Genomic DNA, 21,817 nt, shown 5'->3' on the forward strand with positions numbered 1-21,817 from the left:
CCGTATCAAGGATGTGAGTTTGGCTGATTTCAGAAGATGGAAGTGTCTCATCATCTTTATGCGTTGTTAGTTAGTGCACAATGAGATCCCTTGTAGTAAATTAGGTCCTATAAATGGTTTGCTTTTCGAATGAACTTTGATCTCTCTTCTCTCCCATGTTTCATTTGGTCATTCTGTACCTATTTGAGCTCTCTTCTCTCCCATGTTTCATATATATTCTCTCCCATGTTTCATATATATTCTCTCCCATGTTTCATATATATTCTCTCCCATGTTTCATATATATTTTCTCCCATGTTTCATATATATTCTCTCCCATGTTTCATATATATTCTCTCCCATGTTTCATATATATTTTCTCCCATGTTTCATATATATTCTCTCCCATGTTTCATATATATTCTCTCCCATGTTTCATATATATTCTCTCCCATGTTTCATATATATTCTCTCCCATGTTTCATATATATTCTCTCCCATGTTTCATATATATTCTCTCCCATGTTTCATATATATTCTCTCCCATGTTTCATATATATTTTCTCCCATGTTTCATATATATTTTCTCCCATGTTTCATATATATTCTCTCCCATGTTTCATATATATTCTCTCCCATGTTTCATATATATTCTCTCCCATGTTTCATATATATTCTCTCCCATGTTTCATATATATTTTCTCCCATGTTTCATCCTTGGTAAAAGCCAGGAATGTTTTGGTACAGAGATTGTAGTTCAGCAGCTCCAATGTACAGTATATGTTTTAGTCTGCCAGTTACTCTGCAATAAACAAACTGCTTCTTTAAACTTATTTGTCCTGTCATCAATACTTGTTATAAAATTAAGATGAGAATATTCCTGTTTTTAAATGTCCTGTTATATTCCTTGATATGAGTACTTTGGTAATAAGTTCAGTTATTTAGGTGCTTAGCATTGTGTGCAATGGTACAAGAGATATATACCAGTAATTACTTTACATTATATTTTCAATCATTCTGCAATTCTGTAACATATATATTTTGTACTGGAGAGTCACTACTATGTATTCGTTATATCTACTCATTGGGCAACATGAACATTCTCCTGTGTATTGCTTCCCCATACAGTCCATGACAGCATGTGCAGTAGCATGCACAACAAGCTTGTTACTCTCAGGGAGTTGCTGGGTTCCAAACCAGCCAACCTGCAATATCTTGAGTATAGGTGTTACAATGTTTCCACACATTGCGATAAAGATTAGCACAGTAATCATTAAATGCAATGATTCCATCATCATTTTCACCATTATGCTTTCTCTGAAATGATTGTAGAAATGGAAGAACAATCCAAATGAATGAAAACATTATCAGCATAATGACAGAGGGAGTGCTAATCAATATATCCCAATTTAAAAATACATCGTAGAGTACAACTGATAATTTAAAAACGATAAAAAAATAAATAAAAAATAAACTTAAGGCCTGAAACTGAAAGACTACAAAATCTTAAATTGTCCATACCATGGCAGGTGTTCATTCAATTGAACTATAGGCCTACACAGAGCAGTGTTTGGGCCTAGCCAGTCTACATAATCCACCTGGACCTCTCAACTACTACCATAAATATGTCAGTACTTTACCATGCGTGTGGGCGTGTTCCTCTGTAAAGGAGAGTCGCCCGTGACTGGCCTGCGAGACGTCAGTAAGGGCTAGGGGCAAGCAGCTCCATCCCTTCTCCTGTGCCTTCATCAATAGAGCCGGTCTAACCAGGTCTAACCAGGGGTTATTCATTTATGTATTGAATGGTCCAGATTATCCAACATCCGGCCAGGTGTGAACATTAATGCCAGCCATCTCCAGACAACGTCCATCAGAGGAATACTTTTTGGAGGACACGTTTAGCAGTCAAACCCATATGTTTGTGATTGAAGTAATTGACCTTTTATTTCCCTCTGCTCCTCTCATGGGAGTCAGTGTCATAATGTGACGCATGTTATTAATCCAGGACTGATTGTTTTAGTAGCCTACCGTACCTGCCACGTTTCACTATAGCCCAGGCGTAGCAGTGGAGGGGTTTACAGCCCCTCCAGGCGCTACTGATCCAACCCCATAGTTAACCTTCCACATGGTCCTGATGCCACCTTTATACCTGCCTGCTGGCCATGATGTGGAAGCGCTGATGCTCCGGTCTAACAAACATCTCCAAACAATTGTTTTTATATTTCAGTCAGATTTTATTTAGAGGCGGCGCTTGTTGGCTCTAGAGTGGCGTCGTAACGACACTTTTCAATCCCAGTAAAAAGAGTTTGTCCAGAGCACATTTCGAGCTGGGGGTCGACTGCATCTGGGGGGGTGATTGCTTTTTTCTGCCAGATTTTTCTATTTTATTTTGTATTTTCTTATTTAAAAAAATACTTTACAGTTGAATTTAATTTCCTTGTGATTTGATTCCATATCAAAGATTTGCCTTAAGATCATGAACAAACTATATGTGGGGAATTTGAGTCCTTTGGTCACTGTCGAGGATTTGAAGGAGCTCTTTGGCGAGAAGAAGCTTCCTGGGGCCGAGCAGGTTCTGCTCAAATCCGGCTATGCTTTTGTGGACTTCCCCGACCAAAACTGGGCCATAAAAGCTATTGAGACACTCTCTGGTAAGTGTCTATCTGCAGGGGCGGATGCAGGAATGTCTCCGCGACTGGGCTGAAACGCTCAAAACAATTAGTGGGAAAATAAAGGATCAATTATTATTATTACCTAACCCGTTTTTGGCTCGGGACTGTATTGGATACGCGCTGTTACATCAGTGCCAGAGTTGACTCACACTCACTCCGTCATGGTCAAACAAATATATCGCAAATTACAGATCATATACACTCACCAATGTCATCCCTGTATGCGTAACTAAAACAGGACTCATTGTAACGTAATTATCGCATAATAGTTATATTTTGTAAATTACAGAGGGGTGCTACTTTGTAATCAACCATTGGAATGTACGGGATGCTCTGATGTTCGGGAAGGCATCATTATTTTTCAGTATATTTTTCTTGATTTTATTGAAAAGAACCGACCAAAGTAACCGTAGAGAATGTGTCAAAGCCATGTTCCTATGATGCCTGGGTATGTTTTTACGAGGTGTCTTAAAGGTAGGTGATGGGGGTCCGGAGATAAGAGCGAATAAACAGGTAGCTGGGGGGACGAGGTGAGAGGCTTATTCTGAGCTGCGCCAGGCCACTAAAACAACGCTGCTAGAAGAGGGAAACATGTCGGAGTTTAGTAGTTCTACACAGAAACACAACCGATTTATGGACGTAAAGAACACATAGGAGAGCAAGGCATTCCTCTCTCTCTCAGGCTCACCTCTAATCTTACATTCTTTACAAAGAAAAGCAGATCCTTATTGCCTACATTATCAGTCTTGTCAATGGCAACATGCTACAGTAGCCATATGCAATATTACATTGTTAACAATGCCATATTCGTCTCATCCTTACAGGTAAAGTTGAATTACATGGGAAGGTGCTTGAGGTAGACTACTCTGTTCCCAAAAAGCTACGGTAATTATTTCTTTCTTAATGTTTCTTTATATCTGATCACCTGGTCTTATCTGTCTGTTGTCCCTGTCTGTTTTATTTTTTATTTGTATTGAAACTTTATTTAACAAGTCAGTTCAGAACAAATTCTTATTTACAATGACGCCTACACAGGCCAAACCCTAACCAGGACGACTCTGGGACAACTGTCCTCAAACCTGTAGCATAGCTGTAGCATAGCTGTGCAACGGTGTGACATGTTGTTTTTTTTGCTTTGTGTTGTTTGTAATGCAAATATGATCTAAGTATTTGTATCAGTCCAGAAGTTGTTTTAAATATAACATTTTCGATGTAAATGCAATGGAATAAAACTTTATACATTTATTATATATAAAATGGGTGAAGTGTAGCACTTCCTGTTTCAATGGCCTCAGTGAATTATGTAATCCATGTTCAGAGCCTACTCCTGGTTTTAGGTGGCCCATACAAATACTAGATGATAAACACATATGCATACATTTGTCAACACTTTGTAGTTCATTTTGTGTGCTGTTTTTTTGTAGTTGGTTTTGATTTATTGGCTCAGGAACACTGATTGATTCATTGGTTCAGAAACACGGGATTGATTCATTGGCTCAGAATCACTGATTGATTAATCACGTTTGAAGCAACAATTCCCTTCCTCATGCACCACCTCAGGGATTTCCAAAAGACGGCATTGTTTGACATTAAGGTAAATATTCAAACCCCTTGTTTGGGAAGTGACCTCTGCTTTATGTGTTTCCTCCCCCTCCTCCCCCTCTCACCGATGCTGGTAGCCTCTCCTGCATGCAGAATACCCCTCTGACATGGCCAGGGTCAAGGCAGGGCCGTGCACGGACCTTTTTGGGAGCAGGTTAAAAATAAAAAAAAGTAAAGAATAATTAAAGAGCAGCAGTAAAATAACAATAGCGAGGCTGTATACAGGGGGTACCGGTACAGAGCCAATGTGGAGGCTATATACAGGGGGTACTGGTACAGAGTCAATGTGGAGGCTATATACAGGGAGTACCAGTACAGAGTCAATGTGGAGGCTATTTACAGGGGGTACCAGTACAGAGTCAATGTGGAGGCTATATACAGGGGGTACCGGTACAGAGCCAATGTGGAGGCTATATACAGGGGGTACCGGTACAGAGTCAATGTGGAGGCTATATACAGGGGGTACCGGTACAGAGTCAATGTGGAGGCTAAATACAGGGTATTACGGTACAGAGTCAATGTGGAGGCTATATACAAGGGGTACCGGTACAGAGTCAGTGTGGAGGCTATATACAGGGGGTACCGGTACAGATTCAATGTGGAGGCTATATACAGGGGGTACCGGTACAGAGTCAATGTGGAGGCTATATACAGGGTGTTACGGTACAGAGTCAATGTGGAGGCTATATACAGGGGGTACCGGTACAGAGCCAATGTGGAGGCTATATACAGGGTGTTACGGTTCAGAGTCAATGTGGAGGCAATATACAGGGTGTTACGGTACAGAGTCAATGTGGAGGGTATATACAGGGGGTACCGGTACAGAGTCAATGTGGAGGCTATATACAGGGGGGTACCGGTACAGAGCCAATGTGGAGGCTATATACAGGGGGTACCGGTACAGAGTCAATGTGGAGGCTATATACAGGGGGTACCGGTACAGAGTCAATGTGGAGGCTATATACAGGGGGTACCGGTACAGAGTCAATGTGGAGACTATATACAGGAGGTACCGGTACAGAGTCAATGTGCGGGGGCACCGGTTAGTCGAGGTAATTGAGGTAATATGTACATGTAGGTAGAGTTAAGGTGATTATGCATAGATTATAAACAGAGAGTAGCAGCAGAGGGGTCTGGGTAGCCCTTTGATTAGCTGTTCATGTCAGAGTCTTATGGCTTGGGGGTAGAAGCTGTTTAGAAGCCATTTTGACCTAGACTTGGTGCTCCGGTACCGCTTGCCGTGCGGTAGCAGAGAGAACAGTCTATGACTAGGGTGGCTGGAGTCTTTGCCAATTTTTAGGGCCTTCCTCTGACACCGCTTGGTATAGAGGTCCTGGATGACAGGAAGCTTGGCCCCGGTGATGTACTGGGCCGTACGCACTACCCTCTGTAGAGCCTTGCGGTCGGAGGCCGAGCAGTTGTCGTACCAGACAGTGATGCTCTTGATAGTACAGCTGTATAACTTTTTGAGGATCTGAGGTCAAAAGTTTGGACACACCTACTCATTCAAGGGATTTTCTTTATTTGTACTATTTTCTACATTATAGAATAATAGTGAAGATGTCAACTATGAAATGACACATATGGAATCATGTAGTAACTAAAAAAGTAGTAACTCTGCAGTCCAACTCATCCCAAACCATCTCAATTGGGTTGAGGTCGGGTGATTGTGGAGGACAGGTGATCTGATGCAGCACTCCATCACTCTCCTTCTTTGTCAAATATGTTCCTTATATATAAGTATATTTTGATTTGTTTAACACTTTTTTGGTTTACTACATGATTCCATTATGTGTTATTTCATGGTTATTCTACAATGTAGAAAATAGTAAAAATAAAGAAAAACCCTTGAATGAGTAGGTGTGTCCAAACTTTTGACTGGGACTGTGTGTGTGTGTGTGTGTATATACATATATATATCTATCTTGTGTAGCCCTTTCAAAAACCTTCCTTTTGCACCAGTGCTTAGAGGACTGTCTCTATATGATTTGCAGGCCTGTGTCATGGACGCATCAATGCTGCCTATGTTCTCTTCTATGCCACTCGCTGGAATAAGCACATGGTATGGAACGCCAGACTGTCTGCACATGTATTCACATCTCACTACTTTCATTCAGACTTGATCAAAACGTTAGAGAAAAGTGAGCGTCTGATTTTCAACTTTGATTTGGTAAAATAGGAAAACATTTGTATATTTCTGTATGTATTTTCAGGACTGTTATGACAGTAATTATGGTGGATTTGTAGTGAAACTTCTGGGATTATCAAGTTTATTTCACCACACCACATGCCATTTCAATCCCTGCTTGTTGTCAAGAAAGGATTGTTAGTTTATTTCACCACACCACATGCCATTTCAATCCCTGCTTGTTGTCAAGAAAGGATTGTTAGTTTATTTCACCACACCACATGCCATTTCAATCCCTGCTTGTTGTCAAGAAAGGATTGTTAGTTTATTTCACCACACCACATGCCATGCGCTTTCGTGACTCCTGTGGCGGTCACCAGGTGTATGGTGTTTCTTCTGATACAAAATGTTTTTTTTTGTGGATGGTTATAATTTGTACGTATAAAATGTATAGTAGTAATATTTAAAATGGCTAAATCGGATAATTCTGTACACATTTATTTAAATTTGCATCGGGCCGCTTCTGGGGGGATGCTGGAAAGATGCCGGCAACGTCGGCTGAATTCCGGTAGACGGAAACGACCCGATGTACAGTACTTGGGCCGACTCTGGGCAGTCATTCATTTTGATTCCGGGCCGAGTCCGACACCCGATTCCGGGCCGATTCAATCAGTTCCGCCCCCCCGGAAGAGAGCAGCTTCTGGGCTGATTCCTCATTGCTAGTTGGGTAAGCATCACAAGTTAATTAGCCTACTTACATTTCTGATCAGTCCAAAGTCTGCGGTGTGTGTGTGCTGGAGGCGAGCGACGCTCGGGAGAGAGGGGGGAGTGTGGCAGGGGTACCAGACAGGGGGAGATAGGCAGGACAGACGATGAACAGATCGACAGGTGGAATCAAAGCAGCAGTGCAGCAGGCAATGGGAGTAGGTGTCACACCTGCTTGGGAGAAGCTTTTTTTCAGGAGGCAGATTCCTTGTGGAAAATCCCAGCTAGCTAGCTAATGTAGCTAGCAAGTCTCTGTCCACTGTTTTTTTCCCACTTGCAAAGGGAGGTTGTTAGCTAGCTGTGTCTCTTCAGTTTCGGCGAATAGTCCTTTACGAACGTCCAAACAAAGTTGTATTGTGGCTGTTGTATTTTGGAGATTGCGAGGAGGATATCTTCTGATGTGATCAAAGCAACAATATTGTTTCTTATTGAGGTAATTTACAGTTGAAGTGTCCTGGGTGCATATCAGTTCAAAATGATACTCTGTTCTGATTAGATTTCTGGTTAAAATGAAAATTGTATTGATATTTTCATTACATTTTCCATTTCCCCAATTGTAAATAAAGGTACACCCACCTGACAGTAAAATAAGACATACATTTATTTAACCGTTAAGACGGACATGAATACCCGTGAGACTCTACTAATGGGTCACTACTGGAAGAACTTCCCAGCGGATGAATGTACTTATCAAAACAAACTAAACCACGTATGCTTTCAACAAAATGCTTTTACCTCGATTGAAACCATGTGCGTAAAGAATCAGACAAGCTCAGTGAATATAGTTGATTTCATTAAAACACGTAGGATGTGTCAATATATGGAAAAATACATGTTTAAAAATGTCAACCAATCGATTGGTCAAAAGAACAGAAAACTCTTGGTCGACCAAGATTTGTTTTAGTCTTGGACAGCCCTGTTATATTTACCACCTGGATCCGGTTTCAGTAATGGTGAAATCAGACCTTCTTGCTGAGTATCTGATTGTCAACCATTTATGTAGGAGTGCTTAAAACATGCTAATAATGGTCCTCTGAGTACATCGAAAAGGTCTGATATTCCTCCACTGGTATGCCATCCAGCCCTGGAGTTTGGTAAACCTCTACTGGTATGCCATCCAGCCCTGGAGTTTGGTAAACCTCTACTGGTATACCATCCAGCCCTGGAGTTTGGTAAACCTCTACTGGTATACCATCCAGCCCTGGAGTTTGGTAAACCTCTACTGGTATGCCATCCAGCCCTGGAGTTTGGTAAACCTCCCCTGGTATACCATCCAGCCCTGGAGTTTGGTAAACCTCCACTGGTATACCATCCAGCCCTGGAGTTTGGTAAACCTCCACTGGTATGCCATCCAGCCCTGGAATTTGGTAAACCTCAACTGGTATGCCATCCAGCCCTGGAGTTTGGTAAACCTCAACTGGTATGCCATCCAGCCCTGGAGTTTTCCCAGACTTAAAGGCTTTAATTGCATCAAGAAGTTCCTTCTCTGTAATTCACCTTCACATGAGTCTTTCTGTATGGCTGTTAATGTTACATTATTAATATAAACTAATTCTGGCAGTTACCTTCAGTTAGTGGAAATTGAGGAGACTGAAATGAAAACATTTGCTTAAAGTACTTTGCTTCCTCTTTCTAAATATTGTTTGGTGAATCATGGGTGACTCCGTCATTTGTAACAAGTTTCTGTAAATTATATTTGGTAGCATTTAAAAAAAAACATTTTAAAGGTTTTGCTGTGGGATCCTCTCACAGAGCCTTGACTCTGACACTGATTCCTAGCTGACAACAGGGAGCCACAGATGTGAGTCGGTCTTGTGGAATTGGCTTTTTCACTACGGGAATGATGGGGCGTCAGAGAGAGACTTGTTATTTCACATGATTCCATCCTCTCTCCCGTGAGCTACATGGTTGTTGCCCCATTGGTTCCATCTCACGTAGACCAAGTCAGTTAGTAGTTATGTGTGTCGTGTTTTTCTGGGCAAAGTTATTTAACCGGCAGAAATGAATTCATAATAAGTGTGAGATTGTTTCCCAGCACCTTTAGCGCTCTGTTGTCACACCAAATCCTCATTGTGTTGCTGTTTTGGTAGTTACTGTTGTGTTGCTGTTTTTGGTAGTTACTGTTGTGTTGCTGTTTTTGGTAGTTACTGTTGTGTTGCTGTGTTGGTAGTTACTGTTGTGTTGCTGTTTTTGGTAGTTACTGTTGTGTTGCTGTTTTTGGTAGTTACTGTTGTGTTGCTGTTTTTGGTAGTTACTGTTGTGTTGCTGTTTTTGGTAGTTACTGTTGTGTTGCTGTATTTGGTAGTTACTGTTGTGTTGCTGTATTTGGTAGTTACTGTTGTGTTGCTGTATTTGGTAGTTACTGTTGTGTTGCTGTATTTGGTAGTTACTGTTGTGTTGCTGTTTTTGGTAGTTACTGTTGTGTTGCTGTTTTTGGTAGTTACTGTTGTGTTGCTGTTTTTGGTAGTTACTGTTGTGTTGCTGTTTTGGTAGTTACTGTTGTGTTGCTGTTTTTGGTAGTTACTGTTGTGTTGCTGTTTTTGGTAGTTACTGTTGTGTTGCTGTTTTTGGTAGTTACTGTTGTGTTGCTGTTTTTGGTAGTTACTGTTGTGTTGCTGTTTTTGGTAGTTACTGTTGTGTTGCTGTTTTTGGTAGTTACTGTTGTGTTGCTGTTTTTGGTAGTTACTGTTGTGTTGCTGTTTTTGGTAGTTACTGTTGTGTTGCTGTTTTGGTAGTTACTGTTGTGTTGCTGTGTTGGTAGTTACTGTTGTGTTGCTGTTTTTGGTAGTTACTGTTGTGTTGCTGTTTTTGGTAGTTACTGTTGTGTTGCTGTTTTTGGTAGTTACTGTTGTGTTACTGTTTTGGTAGTTACTGTTGTGTTGCTGTTTTTGGTAGTTACTGTTGTGTTGCTGTTTTTGGTAGTTACTGTCAGTCTGAGCAGCAGTCCTGTGTCCATCCTCCATCCAGGTAGAATTCACTGAGTACATCACTCTCCAGCCATCCATCCAGGTAGAATACAATGAGTGCATCACCATCCATCCCTCCATCCATCCATCCATCCCTCCATCCATCCATCCATCCCTCCATCCATCCATCCATCCCTCCATCCCTCCATCCATCCATGTAGTATACACTGAAACATCACTCTCCAGCCATCCCTCAATCCAGGTAGAATACACTGAGTGCATCACTCTCCAGCCATCCATCCATCCAGGTAGAATTCACTGAGTACATCACTCTCCAGCCATCCATCCAGGAAGAATACAATGAGTACATCACTCTCCATCCATCCATCCATCCCTCCATCCCTCCATCCATCCATGTAGTATACACTGAAACATCACTCTCCAGCCATCCATCCATCCAGGTAGAATTCACTGAGTGCATCACTCTCCAGACATCCAGGTAGAATTCATTGAGTACATCACTCTCCAGCCATCCATCCATCCAGGTAGAATTCACTGAGTACATCACTCTCCAGCCATCCATCCAGGTAGAATTCACTGAGTGCATCACTCTCCAGCCATCCATCCATCCAGGTAGAATTCACTGAGTACATCACTCTCCAGCCATACACCCATCCAGGTAGAATTCACTGAGTGCATCACTCTCCAGCCATCCATCCATCCAGGTAGAATTCATTGAGTGCATCACTCTCCAGCCATCCATCCATCCAGGTAGAATTCACTGAGTGCATCACTCTCCAGCCATCCAGGTAGAATTCACTGAGTACATCACTCTCCAGCCATCCACCCATCCAGGTAGAATTCACTGAGTGCATCACTCTCCAGCCATCCAGGTAGAATTCACTGAGTACATCACTGTCCATCCACCCAGGTAGAATTCACTGAGTACATCACTCTCCATCCACCCAGGTAGAATTCACTGAGTACATCACTCTCCATCCACCCAGGTAGAATTCACTGAGTACATCACTCTCCATCCACCCAGGTAGAATTCACTGAGTACATCACTCTCCATCCATCCAGGTAGAATTCACTGAGTACATCACTCTCCATCCATCCAGGTAGAATTCACTGAGTACATCACTCTCCATCCATCCAGGTAGAATTCACTGAGTACATCACTCTCCATCCACCCAGGTAGAATTCACTGAGTACATCACTCTCCATCCATCCAGGTAGAATCCACTGAGTACATCACTCTCCATCCATCCAGGTAGAATTCACTGAGTACATCACTCTCCAGTGCATTCGGAAAGTGTTTAGACCCCTTGACCTTTTCCACACTTTGTTGTGTGGATGCAATAAGAACCAATAAGAACCAATGCAATAAGAACCAATAAGAACCAATAAGAATAGAGACAACCTTGTCCTCTTTCAATTACAAATCTAATGACATGGCTAGGAGATATACTGTAGTAAAGTATCTAGGGGGATTTTTATTTAGCTGAGCCTGCTAGCTAAATTTGATATAGCTAGCTAATGCTGCTAACGTGCAACTGACTTGGTATCCCCTTTCCCTAACAACTGAATGCATTCAACCGAAATATGTTTTCTGCATTTAACCAAATCTTTCTGAATCATCAGCACCCAGGGAGGTGGGGGTTAACTGCTTTGCTCAAGGGCAGAACGGAACATTAGTCCACCTTGCCAGCTCGGGGATTCAAACAAGTAACCGTTTGGTTAATACCTCACCGCTTTAACAGGCTACCTACCTCCTCTAATGCTAGCTAGCTAGCAGTTGTTATGAAAGTATCTTAAATAACGATTAAGGTAGACATGTAATCTTGCTGAACACTTCACTAATTTACATTTCCAGGAATAAAGGTTAATTCACCCATTGTTCGCTGGTCAGTGGCATCACTACCAAACAGTAGTGCACATTTGAATTAAAGGAAAAATACAAATTTCTTACATTTTTCCCAGACCACAGAAATGGTCCCTTGGTGTAGGGACAGAGGTTGTGGTTCAGCTGTTAACACCTTCTCTCCTGATTGACCCTGTGGTTCAGCTGTTAACACTTTCTCTCCTGATTGACCCTGTGGTTCAGCTGTTAACACCTTCTCTCCTGATTGACCCTGTGGTTCAGCTGTTAACCCTTCTCTCCTGATTGACCCTGTGGTTCAGCTGTTAACACCTTCTCTCCTGATTGACCCTGTGGTTCAGCTGTTAACACCTTCTCTCCTGATTGACCCTGTGGTTCAGCTGTTAACCCCTTCTCTCCTGATTGACCCTGTGGTTCAGCTGTTAACCCTTCTCTCCTGATTGACCCTGTGGTTCAGCTGTTAACACCTTCTCTCCTGATTGACACTGTGGTTCAGCTGTTAACCCTTCTCTCCTGATTGACCCTGTGGTTCAGCTGTTAACCCTTCTCTCCTGATTGACCCTGTGGTTCAGCTGTTAACACCTTCTCTCCTGATTGACCCTGTGGTTGAGCTGTTAACCCTTCTCTCCTGATTGACCCTGTGGTTCAGCTGTTAACACCTTCTCTCCTGATTGACCCTGTGGTTGAGCTGTTAACCCTTCTCTCCTGATTGACCCTGTGGTTCAGCTATTAACTCATTTTTATCCTTCCCCTCCACCTCTGTAATCTCTGCAGGAGTCGCAAGATCCAGATCAGGAACATTCCCCCTCATCTACAGTGGGAGGTGAGTCAGTCAGTCAGTCAGTCTGTGCCTGGTGTTATAGTCTTTGGGGGTTTGCTCGATTTCATTTTGGATTTCAAGTTTGAGGTTAGTTCTGTTTAGGTGTGGCTTGCCCTGATTGTAATCATCCTCATTGGCCAGGATGTGTAGGACCTGTCGCCTCGTTAGTTAGTATTTTGTTTCAGCTGTGCTGGCCCAGAGCGGCTGGCCATGAGAGTTTCAGCTGTGCTGGCCCAGAGCGGCTGGCCATGAGAGTTTCAGCTGTGCTGGCCCAGAGCGGCTGGCCATGAGAGATTCAGCTGTGCTGGCACAGAGCGGCTGTGAAAGATGTTAGTTTTGTGGGATCCCTGTTTAGCGTGTCCTCTGTGTGTGATTAAAACAAAGTGTGGTGAGGGCTTGGACAGTGTCCCTGTGTGGTGGTGTGGTAAGGGCTAGGACAGTGTCCCTGTGTGGTGGTGTGGTGAGGGCTAGGACAGTGTCCCTGTGTGGTGGTGTGGTGAGGGCTAGGACAGTGTCCCTGTGTGGTGTTGTGGTGAGGGCTAGGACAGTGTCCCTGTGTGGTGGTGTGGTGAGGGCTAGAACAGTGTCCCTGTGTGGTGGTGTGGTGAGGGCTAGGACAGTGTCCCTGTGTGGTGGTGTGGTGAGGGCAAGGACAGTGTCCCTGTGTGGTGTTGTGGTTAGGGCTAGGACAGTGTCCCTGTGTGGTGGTGTGGTGAGGGCTAGGACAGTGTCCCTGTGTGGTGGTGTGGTGAGGGCTAGGACAGTGTCCCTGTGTGGTGTTGTGGTTAGGGCTAGGACAGTGTCCCTGTGTGGTGGTGTGGTGAGGGCTAGGACAGTGTCCCTGTGTGGTGTTGTGGTTAGGGCTAGGACAGTGTCCCTGTGTGGTGGTGTGGTGAGGGCTAGGACAGTGTCCCTGTGTGGTGGTGTGGTGAGGGCTAGGACAGTGTCCCTGTGTGGTGTTGTGGTGAGGGCTAGGACAGTGTCCCTGTGTGGTGGTGTGGTGAGGGCTAGGACAGTGTCCCTGTGTGATGGTGTGGTGAGGGCTAGGACAGTGTCCCTGTGTGGTGTTGTGGTTAGGGCTAGGACAGTGTCCCTGTGTGGTGGTGTGGTGAGGGCTAGGACAGTGTCCCTGTGTGGTGTTGTGGTTAGGGCTTGGACAGTGTCCCTGTGTGGTGGTGTGGTGAGGGCTAGGACAGTGTCCCTGTGTGGTGGTGTGGTGAGGACTAGGACAGTGTCCCTGTGTGGTGGTAATGGTGAGGGCTAGGACAATGTCCCTGTGTGGTGAGGACTAGGACAGTGTCCCTGTGTGGTGTTGTGGTTAGGGCTAGGACAGTGTCCCTGTGTCGTGAGGGCCAGGACAGTGTCCCTGTGTGGTGGTGAGGGCTTGGACAGTGTCCCTGTTTGGTGAGGCTAGGATAGTGTCTCTGTGTGGTGAGGGCTAGGACAGTGTCCCTGTGTGGTGGTGTGGTGAGGGCTAGGACAGTGTCCCTGTGTGGTGGTGTGGAGAGGGCTTGGACAGTGTCCCTGTGTGGTGTTGTGGTGAGGGCTTGGACAGTGTCCCTGTGTGGTGTTGTGGTGAAGGCTTGGACAGTGTCCCTGTGTGGTGGTGTGGTGAAGGCTTGGACAGTGTCCCTGTGTGGTGGTGTGGTGAAGGCGAGGGACAGTGTCCCTGTGTGGTGGTGTGGTGAGGGCTAGGACAGTGTCTCTGTGTGCTGGTGTGGTGAAGGCGAGGGACAGTGTCCCTGTGTGGTGGTGTGGTGAGGGCTAGGACAGTGTCTCTGTGTGGTGGTGTGGTGAAGGCGAGGGACAGTGTCCCTGTGTGGTGGTGTGGTGAGGGCTAGGACAGTGTCTCTGTGTGGTGGTGTGGTGAAGGCGAGGGACAGTGTCCCTGTGTGGTGGTGTGGTGAGGGCTAGGACAGTGTCCCTGTGTGGTGGTGTGGTGAGGGCTAGAACAGTGTCCCTGCGTGGTGTGGGCTTGGACAGTGTCCCTGTGTGGTGGTGTGGTGAGGGCTAGGACAGTGTCCCTGTGTGGTGGTGTGGTGAGGGCTAGGACAGTGTCCCTGTGTGGTGTTGTGGTGAGGGCTTGGACAGTGTCCCTGTGTGGTGGTGTGGTGAGGGCTAGGACAGTGTCTCTGTGTGGTGGTGTGGTGAAGGCGAGGGACAGTGTCCCTGTGTGGTGGTGTGGTGAGGGCTAGGACAGTGTCCCTGTGTGGTGGTGTGGTGAGGGCTAGAACAGTGTCCCTGCGTGGTGTGGGCTTGGACAGTGTCCCTGTGTGGTGGTGTGGTGAGGGCTTGGACAGTGTCCCTGTGTGGTGAGGCTAGGATACTGTCTCTGTGTGGTGTTTTAGTGAAGGCTTGGACAGTGTCCCTGTGTGGTGAGGGCTAGGACAGTGTCCCTGTGTGGTGAGGGCTAGGACAGTGTCCCTGTGTGGTGTTGTGGTGAAGGCTTGGACAGTGTCCCTGTGTGGTGGTGTGGTGAGGGCTAGGACAGTGTCCCTGTGTGGTGTTGTGGTTAGGGCTAGGACAGTGTCCCTGTGTGGTGGTGTGGTGAGGGCTAGGACAGTGTCCCTGTGTGGTGGTGTGGTGAGGGCTAGGACAGTGTCCCTGTGTGGTGTTGTGGTTAGGGCTAGGACAGTGTCCCTGTGTGGTGAGGCTAGGATACTGTCTCTGTGTGGTGTTTTAGTGAAGGCTTGGACAGTGTCCCTGTGTTGGTGAGGGCTAGGACAGTGTCCCTGTGTGGTGAGGGCTAGGACAGTGTCCCTGTGTGGTGTTGTGGTGAAGGCTTGGACAGTGTCCCTGTGTGGTGGTGTGGTGAGGGCTAGGACAGTGTCCCTGTGTGGTGTTGTGGTTAGGGCTAGGACAGTGTCCCTGTGTGGTGGTGTGGTGAGGGCTAGGACAGTGTCCCTGTGTGGTGGTGAGGGCTAGGACAGTGTCCCTGTGTGGTGTTGTGGTTAGGGCTAGGACAGTGTCCCTGTGTGGTGGTGTGGTGAGGGCTAGGACAGTGTCCCTGTGTGGTGTTGTGGTTAGGGCTAGGACAGTGTCCCTGTGTGGTGGTGTGGTGAGGGCTAGGACAGTGTCCCTGTGTGGTGGTGTGGTGAGGGCTAGGACAGTGTCCCTGTGTGGTGTTGTGGTGAGGGCTAGGACAGTGTCCCTGTGTGGTGGTGTGGTGAGGGCTAGGACAGTGTCCCTGTGTGATGGTGTGGTGAGGGCTAGGACAGTGTCCCTGTGTGGTGTTGTGGTTAGGGCTAGGACAGTGTCTCTGTGTGGTGGTGTGGTGAGGGCTAGGACAGTGTCCCTGTGTGGTGTTGTGGTTAGGGCTAGGACAGTGTCCCTGTGTCGTGAGGGCCAGGACAGTGTCCCTGTGTGGTGGTGTGGTGAGGGCTTGGACAGTGTCCCTGTTTGGTGAGGCTAGGATAGTGTCTCTGTGTGGTGAGGGCTAGGACAGTGTCCCTGTGTGGTGGTGTGGTGAGGGCTAGGACAGTGTCCCTGTGTGGTGGTGTGGAGAGGGCTTGGACAGTGTCCCTGTGTGGTGTTGTGGTGAGGGCTTGGACAGTGTCCCTGTGTGGTGTTGTGGTGAAGGCTTGGACAGTGTCCCTGTGTGGTGGTGTGGTGAAGGCTTGGACAGTGTCCCTGTGTGGTGGTGTGGTGAGGGCTAGGACAGTGTCCCTGTGTGGTGTTGTGGTGAAGGCGAGGACAGTGTCCCTGTGTGGTGGTGTGGTGAGGGCTAGGACAGTGTCCCTGTGTCATTGTGTGGTTAGGGCTAGGACAGTGTCCCTGTGTGGTGTTGTGGTTAGGGCTAGGACAGTGTCCCTGTGTGGTGGTGTGGTGAGGGCTAGGACAGTGTCCCTGTGTGGTGTTGTGGTTAGGGCTAGGACAGTGTCCCTGTGTGGTGGTGTGGTGAGGGCTAGGACAGTGTCCCTGTGTGGTGGTGTGGTGAGGACTAGGACAGTGTCCCTGTGTGGTGGTAATGGTGAGGGCTAGGACAGTGTCCCTGTGTGGTGAGGACTAGGACAGTGTCCCTGTGTGGTGGTATGGTGAGGGCTAGGACAGTGTCCCTGTGTGGTGTTGTGGTTAGGGCTTGGACAGTGTCCCTGTGTGGTGTTGTGGTGAGGGCTTGGACAGTGTCCCTGTGTGGTGTTGTGGTGAAGGCTTGGACAGTGTCCCTGTGTGGTGGTGTGGTGAAGGCTTGGACAGTGTCCCTGTGTGGTGGTGTGGTGAAGGCGAGGGACAGTGTCCCTGTGTGGTGGTGTGGTGAGGGCTAGGACAGTGTCTCTGTGTGGTGGTGTGGTGAAGGCGAGGGCCAGTGTCCCTGTGTGGTGGTGTGGTGAGGGCTAGGACAGTGTCCCTGTGTGGTGGTGTGGTGAGGGCTAGGACAGTGTCCCTGCGTGGTGTGGGCTTGGACAGTGTCCCTGTGTGGTGGTGTGGTGAAGGCGAGGGCCAGTGTCCCTGTGTGGTGGTGTGGTGAGGGCTAGGACAGTGTCCCTGTGTGGTGGTGTGGTGAGGGCTAGGACAGTGTCCCTGCGTGGTGTGGGCTTGGACAGTGTCCCTGTGTGGTGGTGTGGTGAGGGCTAGGACAATGTCCCTGTGTGGTGGTGTGGTGAGGGCTTGGACAGTGTCCCTGTGTGGTGAGGCTAGGATACTGTCTCTGTGTGGTGTTTTAGTGAAGGCTTGGACAGTGTCCCTGTGTGGTGAGGGCTAGGACAGTGTCCCTGTGTGGTGAGGGCTAGGACAGTGTCCCTGTGTGGTGTTGTGGTGAAGGCTTGGACAGTGTCCCTGTGTGGTGGTATGGTGAAGGCTAGGACAGTGTCTCTGTGTGGTGGTGTGGTGAAGGCTAGGACAGTGTCCCTGTGTGGTGGTGTGGTGAAGGCTAGGACAGTGTCTCTGTGTGGTGGTGTGGTGAGGGCTAGGACAGTGTCCCTGTGTTGGTGTGGTGAGGGCTAGGACAGTGTCTCTGTGTGTTGGTGTGGTGAGGGCTAGGACAGTGTCCCTGTGTGGTGTTGTGGTGAAGGCTTGGACAGTGTCCCTGTGTGGTGGTATGGTGAAGGCTAGGACAGTGTCTCTGTGTGGTGGTGTGGTGAAGGCTAGGACAGTGTCCCTGTGTGGTGGTGTGGTGAAGGCTAGGACAGTGTCTCTGTGTGGTGGTGTGGTGAGGGCTAGGACAGTGTCCCTGTGTTGGTGTGGTGAGGGCTAGGACAGTGTCCCTGTGTGTTGGTGTGGTGAGGGCTAGGACAGTGTCCCTGTGTGGTGTTTTAGTGAAGGCTTGGACAGTGTCCCTGCGTGGTGAGGCTAGGATAGTGTCTCTGTGTGTTGAGGGCTAGGACAGTGTCCCTGTGTGGTGGCGTGGTGAGGGCTAGGACAGTATCCCTGTGTGGTGGTGTGGTGAGGGCTAGGACAGTGTCCCTGTGTGGTGTTGTGGTTAGGGCTAGGACAGTGTCCCTGTGTCGTGAGGGCCAGGACAGTGTCCCTGTGTGGTGAGGCTAGGATAGTGTCTCTGTGTGGTGAGGGCTAGGACAGTGTCCCTGTGTGATGGCGTGGTGAGGGCTAGGACAGTATCCCTGTGTGGTGGTGTGGTGAGGGCTAGGACAGTGTCCCTGTGTGGTGTTGTGGTTAGGGCTAGGACAGTGTCCCTGTGTCGTGAGGGCCAGGACAGTGTTGGCGAGGCAGGTAGCCTAGTGGTTAGAGTTTTGGGGAGGCAGGTAGCCTAGTGGTTAGAGTGTAGGGACGGCAGGTAGCCTAGTGGTTGGAGTGTAGGGGGTGGCAGGTAGCCTAGTGGTTACAGTGTAAGGGGCGGCAGGTAGCCTAGTGGTTAGAGCGTTGGGGCGGCAGGTAGCCTAGCGGTTAGAGTGTAGGGGCGGCAGGTAGCCTAGCGGTTAGAGTGTAGGGGCGGCAGGTAGCCAAAATCAAATCAAATTTATTTATATAGCCCTTCGTACATCAGCTGATATCTCAAAGTGCTGTACAGAAACCCAGCCTAAAACCCCGAATAGCAAGCGATGCAGGTGTAGAAGCACGGTGGCTAGGAAATACTCCCTAGAAAGGCCAAAACCTAGGAAGAAACCTAGAGAGGAACCAGGCTATGTGGGGTGGCCAGTCCTCTTCTGGCTGTGCCGGGTGGAGATTATAACAGAACATGGCCAAGATGTTCAAATGTTCATAAATGACCAGCATGGTCAAATAATAATAAGGCAGAACAGTTGAAACTGGAGCAGCAGCACGGTCAGGTGGACTGGGGACAGCAAGGAGTCATCATGTCAGGTAGTCCTGGGGCATGGTCCTAGGGCTAAGGTCCTCCGAGAGAGAGAAAGAAAGAGAGAATTAGAGAGAGCATATGTGGGGTGGCCAGTCCTCTTCTGCCTGTGCCGGGTGGAGATTATAACAGACTATGGCCAAGATGTTCAAATGTTCATTAATGACCAGCATGGTCGAATAATAATAAGGCAGAACAGTTGAAACTGGAGCAGCAGCACGGTCAGGTGGACTGGGGACAGCAAGGAGTCATCATGTCAGGTAGTCCTGGGGCATGGTCCTAGGGCTCAGGTCCTCCGAGAGAGAGAAAGAAAGAGAGAAGGAGAGAATTAGAGAACGCACACTTAGATTCACACAGGACACCGATTAGGACAGGAGAAGTACTCCAGATATAACAAACTGACCCTAGCCCCCCGACACATAAACTACTGCAGCATAAATACTGGAGGCTGAGACAGGAGGGGTCAGGAGACACTGTGGCCCCATCCGAGGACACCCCCGGACAGGGCCAAACAGGAAGGATATGATGAATGCCAGCCTAGCCATTGGTTAGAGTGTAGAGGTGGCAGGTAGCCTAGTGGTTAGAGCGTTGGGCTAGTAACCGAAAGGTTGCTAGATTGAATCCCTGAGCTAACAAGGTAAAAAAATCTGTCGTTCTGCCCCTGAACAAGGCAGTTAACTCACTATTCCAAGGCCGTCATTGTAAATAACAATTTGTTCTTAACTGACTTGCCTAGTTAAATAAAGGTTAAATTAAAAATAAAAATCTCTGCAACTCCCCAACGGGCTCGGTGGAGGCGAAGGTCATGCGTCATCCGAAGCATGACCTCTTAACCCAGAAGCCAGCTACACCAATGTGTCGGAGGAAACACCGTTGAACTGACGACTGAAGTCAGCCTGCAGTTGTCCGACCCGCCACAAGGAGTTGCTAGAGTGTGATGAGCCAAGTCAAGCCCCGCCCCCGGAAAAACCCTCCCCTAACCCTGGTGACGCTGGGCCAATTGTGTGCCGACTTATTGGACTCCCGGCCACGGCCAGTTGTGACACAGCCTGTACTCGAACCCGGGTCTGTAGTGACACCTCAAGCACAGCGATGCACTTGGGAGGCTTTAACCTCTTTTTTGGGGGGGGGGTGGGGCAGTAACCTACTTTCATATATTTTTCCTTTCATGCTTTGATTCTAAAGTATGTCATCTTGAGAAGATTTGAAAATAGGACGCTGCCCCTTTAAGATCAAGTACAGTAGGCTAGCCAAGATGAATGCTAGCTTTCTTTCTGTAGCTTTCTTTTAGCAGACTAAGTATCAACAGTAATTAGCATATTGATAGTATGTTCACTATAGAAGGTTTACTTTTGTAAATCACTTTTCCTAAAATAAATAAGCTCAGCGAGTAGATTGATGGCCGCTTCAGTACTCATGTACTGCTCAAGAAGTTGACTGGCGGGTGGTGGTGCTTCACTGAATGGCCAATCATATTGCTCAAATACAAATGGCATGCCATTTAAGTGTGGTCTTCAATGGTTTTTAATGGTAGACTGCGACAGAGCAGGTAAATGTTGAGCTGGAAATCGGGCCAGTAACTCACGAGATCCACTTTCTCTACACTGTTTTTACTGACCCCAGCGGGCCATCATTAATGTCGGACCTCAAAAGAAAATAGGTGAATCTTCCAGAAAACAATAGGTAAGTGGATTTGGACTCGTTACCACATTATATGGGATGTGCAAATTTATGCTCTTTCCCTCCGTGTATAAATTTGACTGCTCCCGAGTGGTGCAGTGGTGAGGCATCACTATAGACCCGGGTTCGATCACAGGCTGTTTCACAGCCGGCCGCGGCCGGGAGACCCATTTGACGGCATACAATTGGCCCAGTGTCGTCTGGGTTAGGGGATGGTCTGGCTGGCCTGGATGTCCTTGTCCCATCGTGATCTAACGACTCTTTGTGGCGGGCCGCATGCACGCTGACTTCGGTCACCAGCTGTACGGTGTTTCCTCCGACACATTGGTGCGGCTGGCGTCCGGATTACGCGAGCAGTGTGTCAAGAAGCAGTGAGGCTTAGCAGAGTCATGTTTCGGAGGACGCATGGCTCACGACCTTCTCCTCTCCATGGTGTCGTCTGCATAGAGGTAGATCAGGGAATCACCAGCAGCAAGAGCGACATCGTTGATATATACTGAGAAAATAATTGAACCCTGTGACACCCCCATAGATACTGCCAGAGGTCCGGACAACAGGCCCTCCGATTTGACACACTGAACTCTGTCTGAGAAGTAGTTGGTGAACCAGGCGAGGCAGTCATTTGAGAAACCAAGGCTGTTGAGTCTGCTGATAAGAATGTGGTGATTGACAGTCGAAAGCCTTGGCCAGGTCGATGAAGACTGCTGCACAGTACTGTCTTTTATCGATGCCATTTGAGATTTCGTTTAGTACCTTGAGAGTGGCTGAGGTGCACCTATGACCAGCTCGTAAACTGGATTGCACAGCGGAGAAGGTATGGTGGGATTCGAAATGGTCAGTGATCTGACAGCAGGGAGGTCTCTTATTCTCCATGGACTTTACAGTGTCCCAAAACTTTTCAGAGTTAGAGCTACAGGATGCACATTTCTGAATGAAAAAGTTAGCCTTTACTTTCCTGACTGACTGCGTGTATTGGTTCCTGACTTCCCTGAAAAGTTGCATATCGCGGGGACTATTCGATGCTAGTGCAGTCCACCACAGGATGTTTTTGTGCTGGTCAAGGGCAGTCTGGTCTGGAGTGAACCAAGGGCTATATCTGTTCTTAGTTCTACATTTTTTGAAAGGGGCATGCTTAT

General features: G+C 47.3%; 1 protein-coding gene across 7 annotated transcripts in view; it reads left to right on the plus strand.

Moving 5' to 3' along the window:
* The first annotated feature begins 1,983 nt into the window (after nucleotides 1-1,983).
* Nucleotides 1,984-21,817, plus strand: part of igf2bp2a (insulin like growth factor 2 mRNA binding protein 2a) — a 91,260-nt gene continuing 71,426 nt past the window's right edge. For 2 of the 7 annotated variants that reach the window (XM_090230503.1, XM_090230504.1), the window contains exons 1-3: nucleotides 2,763-3,125; nucleotides 3,476-3,536; nucleotides 12,709-12,757. In XM_090230503.1, coding sequence (XP_090086629.1) covers nucleotides 3,068-3,125; nucleotides 3,476-3,536; nucleotides 12,709-12,757 — 168 coding nt within the window. In that variant the 5' untranslated portion in view covers nucleotides 2,763-3,067. Of the gene's footprint in view, nucleotides 2,631-2,762; nucleotides 3,126-3,475; nucleotides 3,537-12,708; nucleotides 12,758-21,817 lie in introns of those variants that run through there. The other 5 variants (XM_036975364.2, XM_036975365.2, XM_090230507.1 and 2 more) reach the window with 5 other exon arrangements.

Source organism: Oncorhynchus mykiss, chromosome 3, assembly GCF_057628025.1.
Source record: "Oncorhynchus mykiss isolate SJ-2025 chromosome 3, ASM5762802v1, whole genome shotgun sequence".
In the NCBI taxonomy this organism is placed as follows: Eukaryota; Metazoa; Chordata; class Actinopteri; order Salmoniformes; family Salmonidae; genus Oncorhynchus; species Oncorhynchus mykiss.